The 15,360-nt window shown below is 38.8% G+C and overlaps 1 protein-coding gene across 1 annotated transcript in view; it reads left to right on the top strand.

The window, feature by feature from the left end:
• Positions 1-15,360, top strand: part of ATP9B (ATPase phospholipid transporting 9B (putative)) — a 283,427-nt gene that overhangs the window by 147,062 nt on the left and 121,005 nt on the right. The window contains exons 10-11 of the mRNA XM_075588537.1: positions 1,326-1,401; positions 5,601-5,677. Coding sequence (XP_075444652.1) covers positions 1,326-1,401; positions 5,601-5,677 — 153 coding nt within the window. The remainder of the gene's footprint in view (positions 1-1,325; positions 1,402-5,600; positions 5,678-15,360) is intronic.

Consider the following 15,360-nt stretch of genomic DNA (forward strand, 5'->3'; position numbering starts at 1 on the left):
GTACTTTTGATCCTTCTGCAGCTGCAGAGACAGCCTATGGACCTGTTTAATATGATTTTGCAAACTGCTGCACACTTTTTTATTCCCAGCCATGCAGGCAGTGTTATTGCTGGTGACTTTTTTTTTTTCTTTCTCTCAGTTGCTATGCAAAGAGTAATCAAGCAGAATCATGAACTCATCATTAGCTACTGCTTACACTTTCATTTGTATACTTTGTAACCTCCTTTAAAAAAAAACTGCTACCCTCTGCTGGCTATCATTAGTGCTTAGTTAAACACAGCATGGAACCTGCAGACAAAACAACTGTCTGTACCCTGATAGGACCGTTTTAGAGATCACCAATTTAGACATTGGTGATGTCATTGATGCTAAATAATAAATGAATGATACTATATTGAAGTATGAATAATGATGTCCATGGAGAGGACATATGACTAAGCCAGACAATCAACAAAATCACCCCTTCAGTATGAGTTGGGATGAATCGTAAAATATGTACAAAGTGAACTGTAGAAATAATGTCATTTTATATTGAGATATTGACTGATATATGGTCATTATAATTTCTATGGCCTCACATGAGTTATGATCATTTATTTGTAAGGCATCAAGAATTTCTGCAGCCCCGTACAAGGGTAAAGATAAAATAACAATGTAAAATCCCATCATACAGCATCAGTAATTCGTACTGACAGCAGGTAGAGCGTTTCCTGCAACAGTCTACAATCCAAAGCGTTTGTCATAGTTGTAATGCACATAAGATCTCACAATTCTTGTATTCAAAGGTGAATCAACAGATTAAAAGACATTTAAGTTTAATATATGTGATGTCTTGGAAGCTGAAATAAAATGACGTATATACACATTGTGTTATTTCATAAAAAAACGAACCACCTGCCAAATGATTCTGATTTCTCCAGGGCTGGACAAGTATACCACAACTCTTGACATTTCATACCTAGTTTGAGTAATAATTTTTGTAGTTGCAGTGACAAAGCAGCATTGCCAGAAATTAATTGTCTTAAAAAAAAATAAAAAAAAAATAAAGCTATTGCTGCCATATAGATCTCAAGCAGCATGTTTGTTCTGTGAAATCTGTAATCCACATCATTCCCATTTTTATATTAGTTTTTTTTCCAGGTTTTTCTCTATCACAATAACATCTTAGAATAGTTGAAGCTGTACACGCCATTGGTGAGATAACTATGCTGTTACAGCTGCTTGTTCACTTTGTAGAAGAGGTTGAAAGGGTCAGATGTAGCAACATCTTTAAAACTGTTATGTTTTTATGGGTTTTTTCAACACGGTCCTCTGTTTCTTTACAGGAAGATAGTGATCCATCTATACATGAAAGCCTCGGCATTGAAAGTACTTTGTGGGCAAGCACTGTTGTTGCATCTGGTAAGAAAAGCCAATATTGTACATGCATAGCTGTATTTATCTGATAAATGTGACTTGACTGTTTCCTGGAAAGTTGGCCGAGCCATAGTGTAGTTACAGTTTAGCCAGAGCAAGGTATGCTGCTTCATGTAACTCTTGTGCCATGTTTGTAATATTTTCATGACCATGTAGCAATGCAAACTTCCGTTTAGTCTCCAGAATCTAGAGCTAGTATCAGAACTTCAGTGATCAGTGAGTTTAGTCAGTGGTGTCACCTACTCTGACGCTCATCAGGGTCTGGATCGATGTAACGCCAAGACGGGGATAACGGACGATAACGCTATGTTATGTTATTGTTTTTGCATATAATTAGTTTGAGGATACTTGTTAACCTCAGGGAACATAATGTCCGTTCTTTATTTAGGTAACGTCACATTATGAGCCCAGACTTAGCTGAGCTTTGTGGATTTGGGCCTTACTCTAACAAGTAAATGCCACCTACTATGAAGGGGGGTTTCCTCTTTAAGGGTTGGAAATTATTGAGGATGCCAAAAAATCAACTTCCCAGGTTAGTATCACTGCGCATTACTGCATTGCACGCCCCTTTTGAGGGCTACTTAGGACTTTCCCTCTTGAATGTATACTGCTTATTTATGCAAGACTGCAGCAAAGGGAGTTTATGTCCAAAGCAAATCCAATGCACATTTGGTAAGCACAGCTCATGGCAAGGAGACTATCAAGGAATCCCTAAAGAAAAATCACTTGGAGGCTGCACTTTCATGACTTATTGTAGTAATTTCACTTCAGATGTTTGTGCATTTTCAACTCGCAATTTTTTTCCCCCATAATCTTATCATTGCAAACACTTTTGGCCATCATAAAAATCGGTGTGTACATTGTATTGATATAATACAACCTCATGTGGGAGTGTTATATTGGAGGAACAGTGCATACTTATATTTATTTTTGTATTGCATGTTGTTTACTTGTTAAAGCGTAAATGTCTGCATTTTTTTACAGTACTATGAGCTTTTACCATTATTTTAGATCTGTTTAGGAATGACTTCTGATAAGATACTTTTGCCTTTTTAATAAAGCACTCTAAAATTGCAGTAACGGGTATCAATCCTAATGGCCACTTACTGACTGGATTCATTGCACCTTATCTTCTGTGCATTGAGTCCCTTATGCCCTTACATTAAACTGCTGTTACTGATCCTTCGTACTATCGATTTGTGGTCTTTCGCCTCTAAAATTGTCAGGACAGCAGCAATCAGAGCTGAAGATTTCTGAGGTATTCCCCACATAATTCCCTTAGCACTTCTTCATGGCTCGACCTTGACCCTCACAACTTCCTGACAAAGTGATAGTGGAACATCTGAACGTGATGATCTTAATGTACGTTAACGTTCTTTAAACTTTGACAACGAAGAGTGAAAATGATTTTTTTTTTCTTTTTTTTTCCTGAAAACATACCGTTCCTTTCCTTTATCCAAGGAGCTTTTCCTCCCAGCGAAGGTTATACCCACAAATTAGCAATCATTGACACAATGTCCTAGTTTTATTCTCAGTCAGCTGGATAGGATTAATTTACGGGTGATTTAAAGAAGTTCACTACATTACAATGTGACCTGTGATTAAAAATAGGGCCAACGCTCCCTTTTTCTCTGACATTTGCTATTTGATTAAGAGAAGGAGTAGAGAACCAGCACAATTCTCCAGTGTCCTGAAACAGCGTTAAGTGGTAGCTGGCACAAGTGAGTGTACATCTTGAGCAATTTACTATTGGGCACAATATCAAACACTGCATCTATCAGAGGATATGTGTATCCTCACACATTTTACTTTCATAACTTGTACTCTTGTCATTTTTGTTTTGGTAAGACCTCACCCAGAGTAGCGTTTTCAGTTCTGGAGAACATATCTCCAAAAGAACGTAAATACATTAGAGATATGTGCAAAAAAGGGCTACTAAAAAGGTGCATGGTCTACATCATTAAACTTGTCAGGATAGACTGAAGGATCTTAATACTGTATGTACAGCTGGGAGGATAGAAGAGAGTGGGGGATGTGATTGAAACGTTCAACTATATTAAGGGTTTCAACAAAGTACAGGGGGCTACATATTTGAGAGAAAGAGAAGTGTTAGAACAAGAGGTCATGCTCTGAAGCTGGAGGATGGGAGGCTAAGGGGACATGTGAGGGGGGTACTTCGTCACAGAAAGGGTGGTGGATTTCTGCAATTGCCTCCCAACAGAGGGGATACGGGCTAAGACAGTAAGGGAATTAAAACATGCTTGGATAGACATAAAGCTATCCTGAGTATCAAAGGATCAAATACAGTCTGAGGTTTTATAACAGATAGGAAAATGGGCAGACTAGGTGGGGAAAGTGGTTCTGATTTGTTATCAAAATCTATTTTTCCATGAAAGAATAGTCGAATATGTCCACTGTAATAATCATTGTAAGGTCGTCTTGTTGTGTTTATTATATCAGACTTATTATTGTTGCTGGTAGTGCTTTATACTTGCATACATCAAAGTATTCTTCATTCTTGTTTCTATTGAATGTAAGCTTTGTGGGCGTATAGCAAAAGTTCTTCTTGCTTCACCCCTTTAAGGATAAGCAAGTAGTTATTGGTTATCAGCAAGGAACCAATAAGAATCTGGGTACTTTGTTTCCACTTGTGATGCCAAATCATTGACTGCTTTATGTACAATGGGTGCTATGTATTGATCAAGCCATGACACATTGCTCAGTTACTGCATGCCTGTGACATGTCAGAAATAGTTTTCTCAAGTTTTCTATATTTAAAATAAGTTCTATGCATGCAAGGTGTATGTATGTTGACTTTTAAACAGAGAAGAGCATTGATCCAGAGAGAGAAATTGGTATATCCCCTCATTTTATTTGTCACGTCACTATTTTATTTTCAATATACAATCACTTCCCACATTAGAATATCACAAAAATGATGTTACAACAATATTAAATATTCCATGTCCAGACTGCATTTGTCTAACTTAGCAGTTCAAAAGATTTTTACTTGTTGGTCACAACTCAAAATATTCCCACTTTTTCTAAGCCTTGTTGTTTGGAGCTTCTGCTCCAGGGACTGTAACTGGACTACATTTTAGAAATAGCCAATGCATTAGCAAATACTTGTGAATACACCTAATTGACTCACAAATGGAATATTGATGGTTGATACCAAAAAAATTATTTGGGAAGAAATCTGTACATGAACATGCACATTGTATGACTGAAAGGGTAACTACATTACATTTCAGCTCCGATGTTCATCTAATATTTAAATGTATTTTAGTGTTGATTTTGACAATAACTGTAGGACAACAACACAGCTAGGCTCCTAACTTTTTCTTTCTAGTGAGGATAGACCGTACAACTTTGCTAAAAAAGCATAAGTACTTCCATACATATGATAGATTGCATCATACGCATTGTATTGACTTTGTGATAATTATATCTATCTCACAAATAATGTCCGTGGTTTCAAGTGCTACGTTGTGTTCCAAGGTCATGGACCATGTAATCTTTGCACTTAGCATATTTGTATCTGTTTTATGGTGATCTGTATGCCCTAATTTACTAGTGATAATAAGTTGCTTGTTGATTTTGCTTTTCCTTTGCATCTCAGACAGCTGTGCCTAGAATGATTAATTATTGTTAATTCCTTTTCTTGTCCTGATGGCTCTGGAAATGTTTAGAATATATTTAAGTTTATAAGTGGCCCTTCTCTGCCATCATGTTCATCTAATATTAATAGCACATTCATCTCTTGAATGAGGTCGACATAATGCATTGGGAAAATAAGATGGGAATATTGATCAGTTGCTTCATTGTACATAAACGATGAGGAAGACACTTTTCAGTAGGAGAAGATCACTAGGGCTGTAACACTCAAAACACAGTAGCAATATTTCCTGTTCTGCACTTTTAGCCACAAAGACACAATTTAATAATGGTCAATTTCATCTTTGAGAAGGAAAAATTATATAGAAATGTACCCAAACGAATATTGCTACATGCATTTCTCAATTTCTTTATACTCGAGGGATGTCTGTAACATATACATGTCTTTATGTGTATTTCATTCACAATAATGCATTTCTGTGAATTGTCTCCTGAGCAAGTCCTGCAAATCCTTGCTTTGTATTTATTTGATCAATTCTGATCTTTGATCTATATTCTGTTTTTAGGGACAGTAATAGGTGTTGTCATTTACACTGGGAAAGAGACGAGGAGTGTGATGAACACATCAAATCCAAAAAACAAGGTGAGGATGCCTTATATCACCCTATTAATTGTGTCACTGAGCCTCTATATTTGCTTTATGATGCATGCCACGTCAGACATTCTTATGCACATTTGCACTCACTTAGTGCTGACCTCCAGGTTGTCAAGACCCTTGGAACTAAAGGCATTATAAAGTGGTGCAGGATCCCTGGTATAAATGACATCAAATGATGTTGCCTGCTAGTTTTTCCTGATTGGCAGCTGCTTATTGCATAGCATGTGTATGATGTATTGCTATTATGATAATATTGATGATATATGATTTCTTATATAGCGCTGACAGTTTATACAGTGCTACACATAGAACTTTGCAGGCAATGCACACCTGGTCCCTGCCCTGTACAGCTTCTAATTTTGGGGCTTGTTGCAGAAGACGAGCAGACACTGGGCATTAAACTGGGTTCATACGCTTCAGAGGGAATGACATTATACCACAGAGATACTCCTTCGGCCCAAAATATTAAAAAATAATACTCCACAAATAAGACATTTTTGTTTTTAAAGCAGCAGTGGTTTTCCTGGTTACAGCTACACTATGTCACATCATAGCGAAGATGCACATTGTAAAGCCTTCGAAATGGGTCAATTATAAGGCACCTATTTACCACTACAGAAAATGAGGTGCTTGCCTTACACACTGAAATCACTTTGGGTGATATTTTAGTCGTTTTATGCTGAATCTGTCATTAGAAATATGTGCTATGTTGCCATTTTGTTTCACATATTTCAAATGTTATTAGTGAGAATTGATACTCCTCACTGCAAGTAAAGGATAGTGTTTTTATATATACTGTATATATAAAATTGTGATTGTGTCGTAACCAGTTTCTCATTTACTTAACATCCTGTACCTAAATTGCCTTTTTACAAGTGAGATTAACCAGTTTTAACCATTTAGAGAGGGGTTTTAACCATTAAAAGGGGTTTATGGCAGGGGTTTCCTATCTTTTTATACTTGGCTCCATCAGTAAAAGGAGTGAAATATATTGGGTTGTTTGTGCAGGGACCTACTGTAGCCTTCTCTGTCCTTCTACCTGACACACCAGTTTATCTGTCACTATAGGCCCTACCTTGTCTTTGCCATTTTCTTTGTCTCCAATTCTGTCCCGCCTACTTCTCTGAGCCTGTTTAAGGAGGAGATTCCGTAAGGTTCGTTGCTGATTAACGTATTCCAACCAGTGTTAACTATCATTGACTTTAATGGCAGTTAATACTGGATCCGGTGAGTTAACGCAGGGGTGCGTAAACTGGGGGGCACAAGATATTCTAGGGTGGGTGCGGCGGTTACAGAGGTCCCGTGCTCTTCCCCAAGACTTTAAATTACATGCCCGGGGAGGCGCGAGGCCTCTGTAAGGCTATAAGGAAAGGAAGATCCCAGCGGTCACTGCTATCCCTCCGTAGACTCAACCAAGCGTGGTGAATACAAAAAAACTTTATTGGTCCAAAAAGACAGACATGAAAGCACATCTAACGCGTTTCATCCCGTGAAGGGACTTTATCAAAGAGATGATAGGTTTCAAACACAAAGGGTAGGTCTAAATAGACAGTACTAATCTCCCATTGGACTAAAAATAATTAGCGCAGATGCTAAATAACAGCAGTTTCTGTGTTCCTTTTGGTGATTTACTTGGTGGCATATGTTCATATATGTATTGCCCTGTACTTCTATCAGTTTCTGCCTCATAGCCCCCACCCCGTTTTAGTCACTAAACGTGTGCTTGCTTATGTTTTGATTTATTTAATTACTGCTGCAGTGTTGGGATCACCTTCGTTCACCATCACACAGGAAACTATGGGACTGTCTGCCTTATAGCAATTTTGCAGCATCTGGTTACTTGGGGGTCATACCCTTATTTTCTACACTCCGTAAGGCTATGGCCCCAGTCCTCCCTACTGCACGCGCGCCTAGCGGCATGGCGGCACGTGCAGAGTCTACAGCTGCGATTGGCGTTCTGTAGGGGAGCTCTAGGGAAGGGCGGGGGCGGAGCCATGACGGGACACATCTACCCTGCCATTGACTTTGTGCCGGCCATGTCACAAGACAAAATTCTTGTCTTCCCTGCCAGAGTACGTGTCACAGCGCTTTGCGCGCCCACACACACACAGCTGGCGGGGCCTGCTCCAAAGAGGTCCGTAACGCGCGACACTGTGAACAGCGTGACTCAGCCTAACTTCTCTTACCTGCTCTCTGCCGGCTCTTATTTGATGCTGCACGGTCATGTGACGTCACATGACCCGCGGCATCTTTTGACACTGGGTCTTAGGACAGGGGAGTGGGGGGGGTCACGCGAGCACTGGGGCTGCCAGGCATGGGGGCACAGCTCAGAAACTTTGTGCACCCCTGAGTTAACCCACAGCGGACCTTGGTGAATCTCCCCCTGCAAGTCAGCAAACAAGTTTGGAAACATTGCCTTAAAGCTGCAGACCAAGCAATATCCTACATGTGTTTTTTTTTTGTTTTTTTTTAATAAATCTTTTCTGTGCTATGAGAAAATACTTGTAGCATTTAAAAAAAAACCTCTGAATGACATTTTTACTGTATAATAATGTAATAAGCATTTTTTGTTTCAATAGCAACCATTCACAAAGTCACATCCCCTTCCTCTTCTGAAACAGGCTCTGGCACGCCACTTTTTGAGCCCCGTCCTCTCTCTAGCAGCGCACCAATTGTATCTAGTGACTGCCTAGTCACATGATCTTCTCCACGGAACTTTGCATCTTTGGTCCTCTTCTGCTGTAGAAAGCCATTTAGTGAACCCCTGAGCCGAATCTTCGCCGATCAATCAACTACTTAGCTAATTGCTTATCATTGTGTGGATTGTATTGATGTACATATTCAATGGAAAACTAAATAAATAGCTAAAAGCTTGGACTGCTGCTTTAAGACGATAGGCACCACATACAAAGCTCTTTCTAGTTTTTTGTTAATTCATTGTCTTAAGAGATGTTCTACTTGAAGGAAAACAAATAGGAGCCTTTACCATGTGAGCGAATGAGTAAGTGAGTAGAACCTTCCCATGGGTGTTTGAATAAATGGAAGGTTGCATCCAGCAAAAACATAAATGACCAGGACTGGTTCTGTGCTCCGTTGGGTATAGTGGAACTAAAGACGTTGTTTCGGAGACAAAACATGGTTTCAAACTTAATGCCAAGCAGAAAATGTTCTCCACTTTCTAAGTCCATTTTTACTTAACATAAGCCGAAATGGTTTTAGTTGGAATTTCTTTACAAAGCTTTGTGAAAGTGGTTAAGATCGTTCAATTTGACAAATGTGTTCAGTCTATTTAATTGTATATTAGTCCTACATACAGAAAAAGACAGATTCCCCCCCACCCAAAATAAATATATATATATATATATATATATATATATATATATATATATATATATACAGTGGTCGACAAATCACCAAAAAATCTACTCGCCGAACAAAAAAATCTACTCGCCACCTAGTACCACACATGTGCTGCTTGGGCCAATAGGAGCTCGCCACGATGTTAAATCAACTCGCTCGGGGCCTGCAAATGTATAGGTTTGTCGAACACTGTATATATATATATATATATATAAATGTAAATACAACTGTATGCTCATCTGCATGTTTTAGGCAGGTCTGCAACCCCGCCTTTCCCCATTATCACCCAGCACACAGCACTTCCACTGCAGCAAGGGATTCTGGGAAATGACATGCAAATGAGCACACAGTGCCACTTTTTGCTTCAAAAACCATTTTTAACATGGTTCCCTATAGGCTTAAGCTTGCTGCATGGTCACAACTTTGAGCACAGCCAGGGTTTTATATATATATATATATATATATATATATATATATATATATATATATATATATATATATATATATATATATTAAAGCAAAAATATTACCAAAACAACGTTGAATTAAAGTTTTATGAAATTTAAAAAAAAATGTTACCTGGTATCACAATAGCACTTTCAAATTTAATTGTGAACGGATTAAGGTTTATTTTCCCTGGGGACACTGCATAATCTGTTGATAAATTGAGATTACGAGCTGGCTACTTTAACAAACCATACATTATGAATTTAGCTCCACAAGGGCAATCATTGTTAAATTCATTAAAGAAATAAACAAAAAAACAGAACAATCGGTTTTACAACATTGGATATTTTAGACTATTATTGAGTCAATATTTACTTACAGTAAATTTCAAACCGCAAAACCTTATGGTTTGTGATACTTCTTGTTTTCAATATGCTTTGACAGAGGTTCTCTGTAATAATTACTTATCTACTTTTTGTTATCCTATTTGTTTAAAACTTCACCGAGAATTTAAGCATAGTGTTGCATAAAATGTGTTTTAGGTCCATGCAGCAGTGAAGGAGGAGTTAATGTGACATTTTGTCATTTCTATAATGAATCTTCTATTGAAGGGTCTTCAGAAAGGGGGAACAGGATGGTTTAGTAATTTGCCTCGGGAAAGCAAAGCTGTCAATATCTGTCTTAAATCGGCAGCTAGTGTTGAACGTTGACGCCTGTTTTGTTAAATGTGTTGATGGTTACTGCCAGCATAAAATGTCCATCACGATTGTCTATTTATCATGAAGACTAGATTACCCTCAGGATAGAGAAGGGCCACATTAGTTGTCCAGAGCCTGAAATCTGTCTGCTGAGCCTTCTTACCACAAATGGCTTTGTTGCATTGTAATTAAACCACTACAAATTTGAACCAATTTTAGATACACAAAAAATGAGAGATGTCAAAATGATTGTGTGTGTATGAAACACGAGCTAATTAGATAAAAGAAAAAAGGCGGTAGGTGAAGTGTTACCTCCTCAGGACCAATATATAGCATACAGTATTCCAACAGGTTTGGCAATTGTTAGGAAAGAAATATATAATGTAATTTTATGAAGGATCACCTAACAAAACATATACAGTATTGTCAACCTGACTGTATAACTGAGAATTTGATTAAATGCTCTGCATTTCTGTGTCAAAGGGCAGAGGTGTAACTACAATTTTTGGGCCCCCCTGCAAAAAATATTTTCAAGGCACCCCTCTCTCACTCTCTTCCCCCTATCTAACTCTCGCCCCTGCTCTCTAACACTCTCCGCTCCCCCTCTATCTCTCCCCACCCTCCTCGTTATCTTTCCCATCGTTCTCTCCAACTCTCCCCATCTCCCCCCTCCTCTCGCTCTCTCACCCTCCTCGCTAACTCTCTCTCCCCATCCTTTCTATCTCTTTCTCCCCCCTCCTGTCTAACTCTCTCTCCCCTCCTTTCTAATTCTCTCACTCTTCCTCCCTCCTCTCTCACTCTCCCCCTCGTCTTTCACACTCAAATTCCCCCCTCCTCTCACACTCAATCCTCACCTCTTACCATGCCTGGTGGCAACGGGGGACTGGGTGAGGCCTCGGGTTCCCCGTTGGGGGGAATCTGGGGCCACACGGGGGGATGGGGAAGTTGGGCCCATCTTCCTGGCGGACCCAACTTCTGGAGCCTGTACATTGGCAAGGGGGGGCTTGGCATGAGGGCCCTGCAGCAAACAGGCCCTGGCAGCCCGACACAAATGTTGGGCCTGACCTCTGGCATTGCCCAACTTCCAGCAGGGGGTCCACCCTGCTCTCGAGCCCCTCTGCATTGCAGGGTTTTGCAGTAGTGTAGTTACAACCCCTGCCAAACTGACTTTAAAAAATAAATACATAAAAGAGGCCGGACTAGTGTCTCATAGTGACATGGAGTTAGGCAGAATATTCTGCATACATGCAATAAACTCTATGTTGGTCAAATATTAGGTATATTACAATACATTATCACAACTTTTTTTTTGTTATTATTTCAATTTTTATCAGAAAACATAGACCAATAAGCTATTTATTTATGTTTATGAAAAATGCTAGTCATATATCGTTTTGGTTACCGTGCATGTCAAATTGAGTTTTTTCATAACATAATCCCGATTGAGATATGTTCGGTAAGGAGTAGTTGAAATGATGGAATATGTCCAGGCGCGATTGTGACAGGTTGCTGTTTTCATGTCATTCTTAATAATAATCTACTCAAAGAGCACGCATGTCAAGAGCGAAATGATAATACAAATTGCCTACAGCAATTATTGCAATCTCCTGGGTGTATTGATTTCTGTTTCTAATAGGAAAAAAGATTCTTTAGTATGTGTCACTGGCTGAAACAGGTGAAACATGCTTTTTATGTATATTGGAAAGTCCCATCGCTGCTTCAAATCCTTCCTGTGTGTAGGGAGAAAGCAGGGTGTTACAGGACAATTAAACTCAGGCCCCTTATATGTGTATATGTGAGTTTCGTGGGGAAAATGTGTAACTTTTTGCTCTCCATTAGACTTTTTTCTCCATCCTCCCTCATTTTGTCCAGATACAACATTTTCATCTCCTAGTGTAGTTCATTGCTGCCCTTAAAAATTCATGCCTATGTTTACATTTTCACGTTATCTTTACACTTCTATGGTATAATAATAATAGTTGTTTCTTGTATACGCAGCACAGCACATAGGAATTGTTACAGACACAGTCCCTTCCCAGATGGGCTGACAATCTATGTTTTGGGTGCCTGAGGCACAGGGAGATCAAGTGACTTGCCCAAGGTCACAAGGAGCTGACAACCTGGATTTGAACCAGGTTCCCCTGCTTCAAACTCAGTGTTTTCAGAGTCAATGCCTTTTCTCATTGAGCTGCTCCTTCAGTCCGTAATCACAGTGATTGTATTCCTAAATGTAATTACATATCTTTTCTCTACTATTACATTATTAAGGGGTATTTAGAGAACCTTTATATTCCCCTTCTTCAGGTAGGATTCTCCACTGCTGTATAACTAGGATGTAAGCAGTGCATTGGTTATTGATTAATATGCAATCAGTTCTGTACAATGTTGCATCTTTAACACTCGTTACACAATGCTTACATGACTGTGGGCTTTACAAATCCAAACTATATACTGTACATAGCCCCCTCTGGCTCAGCAGCACTTAACCCGTGTGTTTAGAGTAATGGTTATTAATATTAACAACAGTGTTGAAAGGCTTCATCAACAAAGGATTAAGTAGGAAAACAAGCTGACAGTGAATTCAGTCAGAAGAACACACACAAGCCGAAGTTTGATTTTCTGTGGTGTACACTGTGCTATCGTAGCTGCTAATAATTAAGAAGTGTGCACAGCTTTCTAAACGTGAGCCAACATATGTATTTCACAAAACTGTAGAAAACCAAAATGCCAGTGACTGAGAAAGCAGTATTAATAACACCCAGGTTGGAATTCTAATAATTCTAGAATGTGGGATACATTGGTACGAGTAATATTTATGTACAGTATTGGCTTAATCAGCTTAATATAAAGCAGCAAGTACCCCAGAAGCCCATATGACTTTACCTCATATAATGTTATTATCTTACCCCTTGCGTATGTCCTACATGTTTGTTTTCAGTGTTCAATTGATGATTTTAAATGTAATCTCTAGTTTCTCAGGCTATCATTGTAACTTTTCGACTGCTCTGGGCTCTGTGGAGAGCCCCATTTTAACCTACCTCTTACATGCTTATATCTCTTGAACATGTACAGAGCATCAGATATTAAAATATAAAGTGTTGGAAAGCGCAAGAAAAGAGATCTTTTGAAGTGAGAGAAAAATTAAATTAAATTGTGACCACCTTGGGCTGCTGCTTTAACAATTTCAGTTCTTAAAGACGGACAAGTACGCATCTATATTTAATTAGCAAGTTCCTGTCACCGAACAAGGATTGAGTTTAACTGATAGCAAGAACATAAATACACAGGGAACATTTTTTGCTTTACAATCTTCTTTGGAACAAAAGATCTAAAAATACATGAACATTGTTGGTTCCAAGCACCTCTGGCACAGAGAAGGTTAAATATAAAATGATGGGGAGTTTGCTTTCAGCTAAGAAAAAGTTATCACAATAGTTAATAAGAGAGCAAGCAGGAAGCGAAAACAGCCTTTCTATGTTAGGAGGCTTTGTGCTGTTTTGATCATGCAGCTTGTTGTTCCTGTTATATTATAGAGAACAGTCTATTTTTATCTGGAGTATTTTAGTAATTCAAGTAAGAATTTTCATCACTTTTATGTGTCAAATTTAACAAAACACATTGCAGTTTTATTACAATTATAGAAATGTTTTCATTGCCTAAGGAAGTAGACACATAACCCAAATAATTTAATTTTCTGAACAGAATAATTTAATGCTTTGCATTCCAAATGGTATAAGGACCTAAGCTATTTTTTTAAAGCAAAATTGATATTAAATCTGAAGAGTTGGTCATTGCTATGGATATTTATGTAGGTTATATGGGAATAACCACAATAATTCAAGACAGTGACTTTGTTCATTTTCTATGACTGGCAGGCGTTTCAGATTTTGTATAATAAAACTGTTTCCGTTACATAAAAGACTGAATAGTGCTCAGCAGGATTCTTTAATCTGTAATCAATTCGAGTTGTATAGATATTTCTTAAACCTTGTCAGTCTTTATAAAGTTGTGCCTGTCAGTGGTAAAGGTCATTTATGGAAGCTAATTAACCAAGAGGGAAATGAATGTACCAAGAATGTTTTTGCATGACATTCTAAGTTATCCTTGTTCTTTTACATGTGTGTGAAAGGTTGGTACAAGTTACTTGGAAAAATTGTCAATGACGTATGGTGAAAGTGATGAAGTTCAGAACAAGCAACATAATGTTATCAATATTATAACGGACACATTGCGAGGGATGAGATGTGCTGATTCCATTCAAGAAAATGATATGTTGTTTTCTGTTAAAAAAAAAATCGCCACGTGAAATGAATGCAGCTCTTTGTACACCAGAACAATGCTGACACAAAGGGGTATATTTGCGATAGCCATTATGAATCATTGACCTGATATTCACATGAATAAGCCACAGAATGTGAAATCTCTTTTTATCCTTCAAGCCGCCTTATAAATAAGAATGCATGTGATGTCACTATGGGATCAGCAAGCGCCTGTACCTCCCCTTCACTTTATTGGCTCTCTGATAAGGTCAGGGCGGGAGAAGACGGGTAAATATACAAAACAAAACCACTTGATTGACAAACACTTCCCTATTTAGAGGCCCCCAGGAAATTAAACGTGTAATTAATTTCTCCGAAAATGAAAGCAGTCAAACATTTGTGTAACTCTCCCTACCGGCTCACAGGGAGTTTACATCAATGTCTGTTATCTCGTCTTTCTATGATGTGGTTACCTTTGTCAGAGGGCTGGATTTGGGTGGCTGGACGATGCTATAGCAATGATGGGTGCCAGGAACTTTTTTCATTCAACAGCAGTTTTATTGATACATCCTTATACACGATAACCTGGTATAGACATTACTACTTTCGTCCTGGTGCTGTCTGAACCTTCTTCCACAGTTGCCTCTATCTCGGCTCGCTGGGGAGGTTCTGAGGCTTTATCTCCTTTTGTTACCTACGGAAACCTTCTACCAAGGACTCCATATCATATGAACCCCTGTAAAGCCTGGTGCTAATCTCCCCATGCTTGGAATAAACGTCCCTCCCTCGGGCACTGCATGCCACCCTGTGCTCGTCTTGAGCGAGATCAACTATGGACCATGCTATGGGGCTGGTCCGACTATGCTGCAAGACTAGGGCCTGTTGAGTCCCTTATGGGCTGAGG

This window comes from Ascaphus truei, chromosome 2 (genome assembly GCF_040206685.1).
Source record: "Ascaphus truei isolate aAscTru1 chromosome 2, aAscTru1.hap1, whole genome shotgun sequence".
NCBI classification, from domain to species: Eukaryota; Metazoa; Chordata; class Amphibia; order Anura; family Ascaphidae; genus Ascaphus; species Ascaphus truei.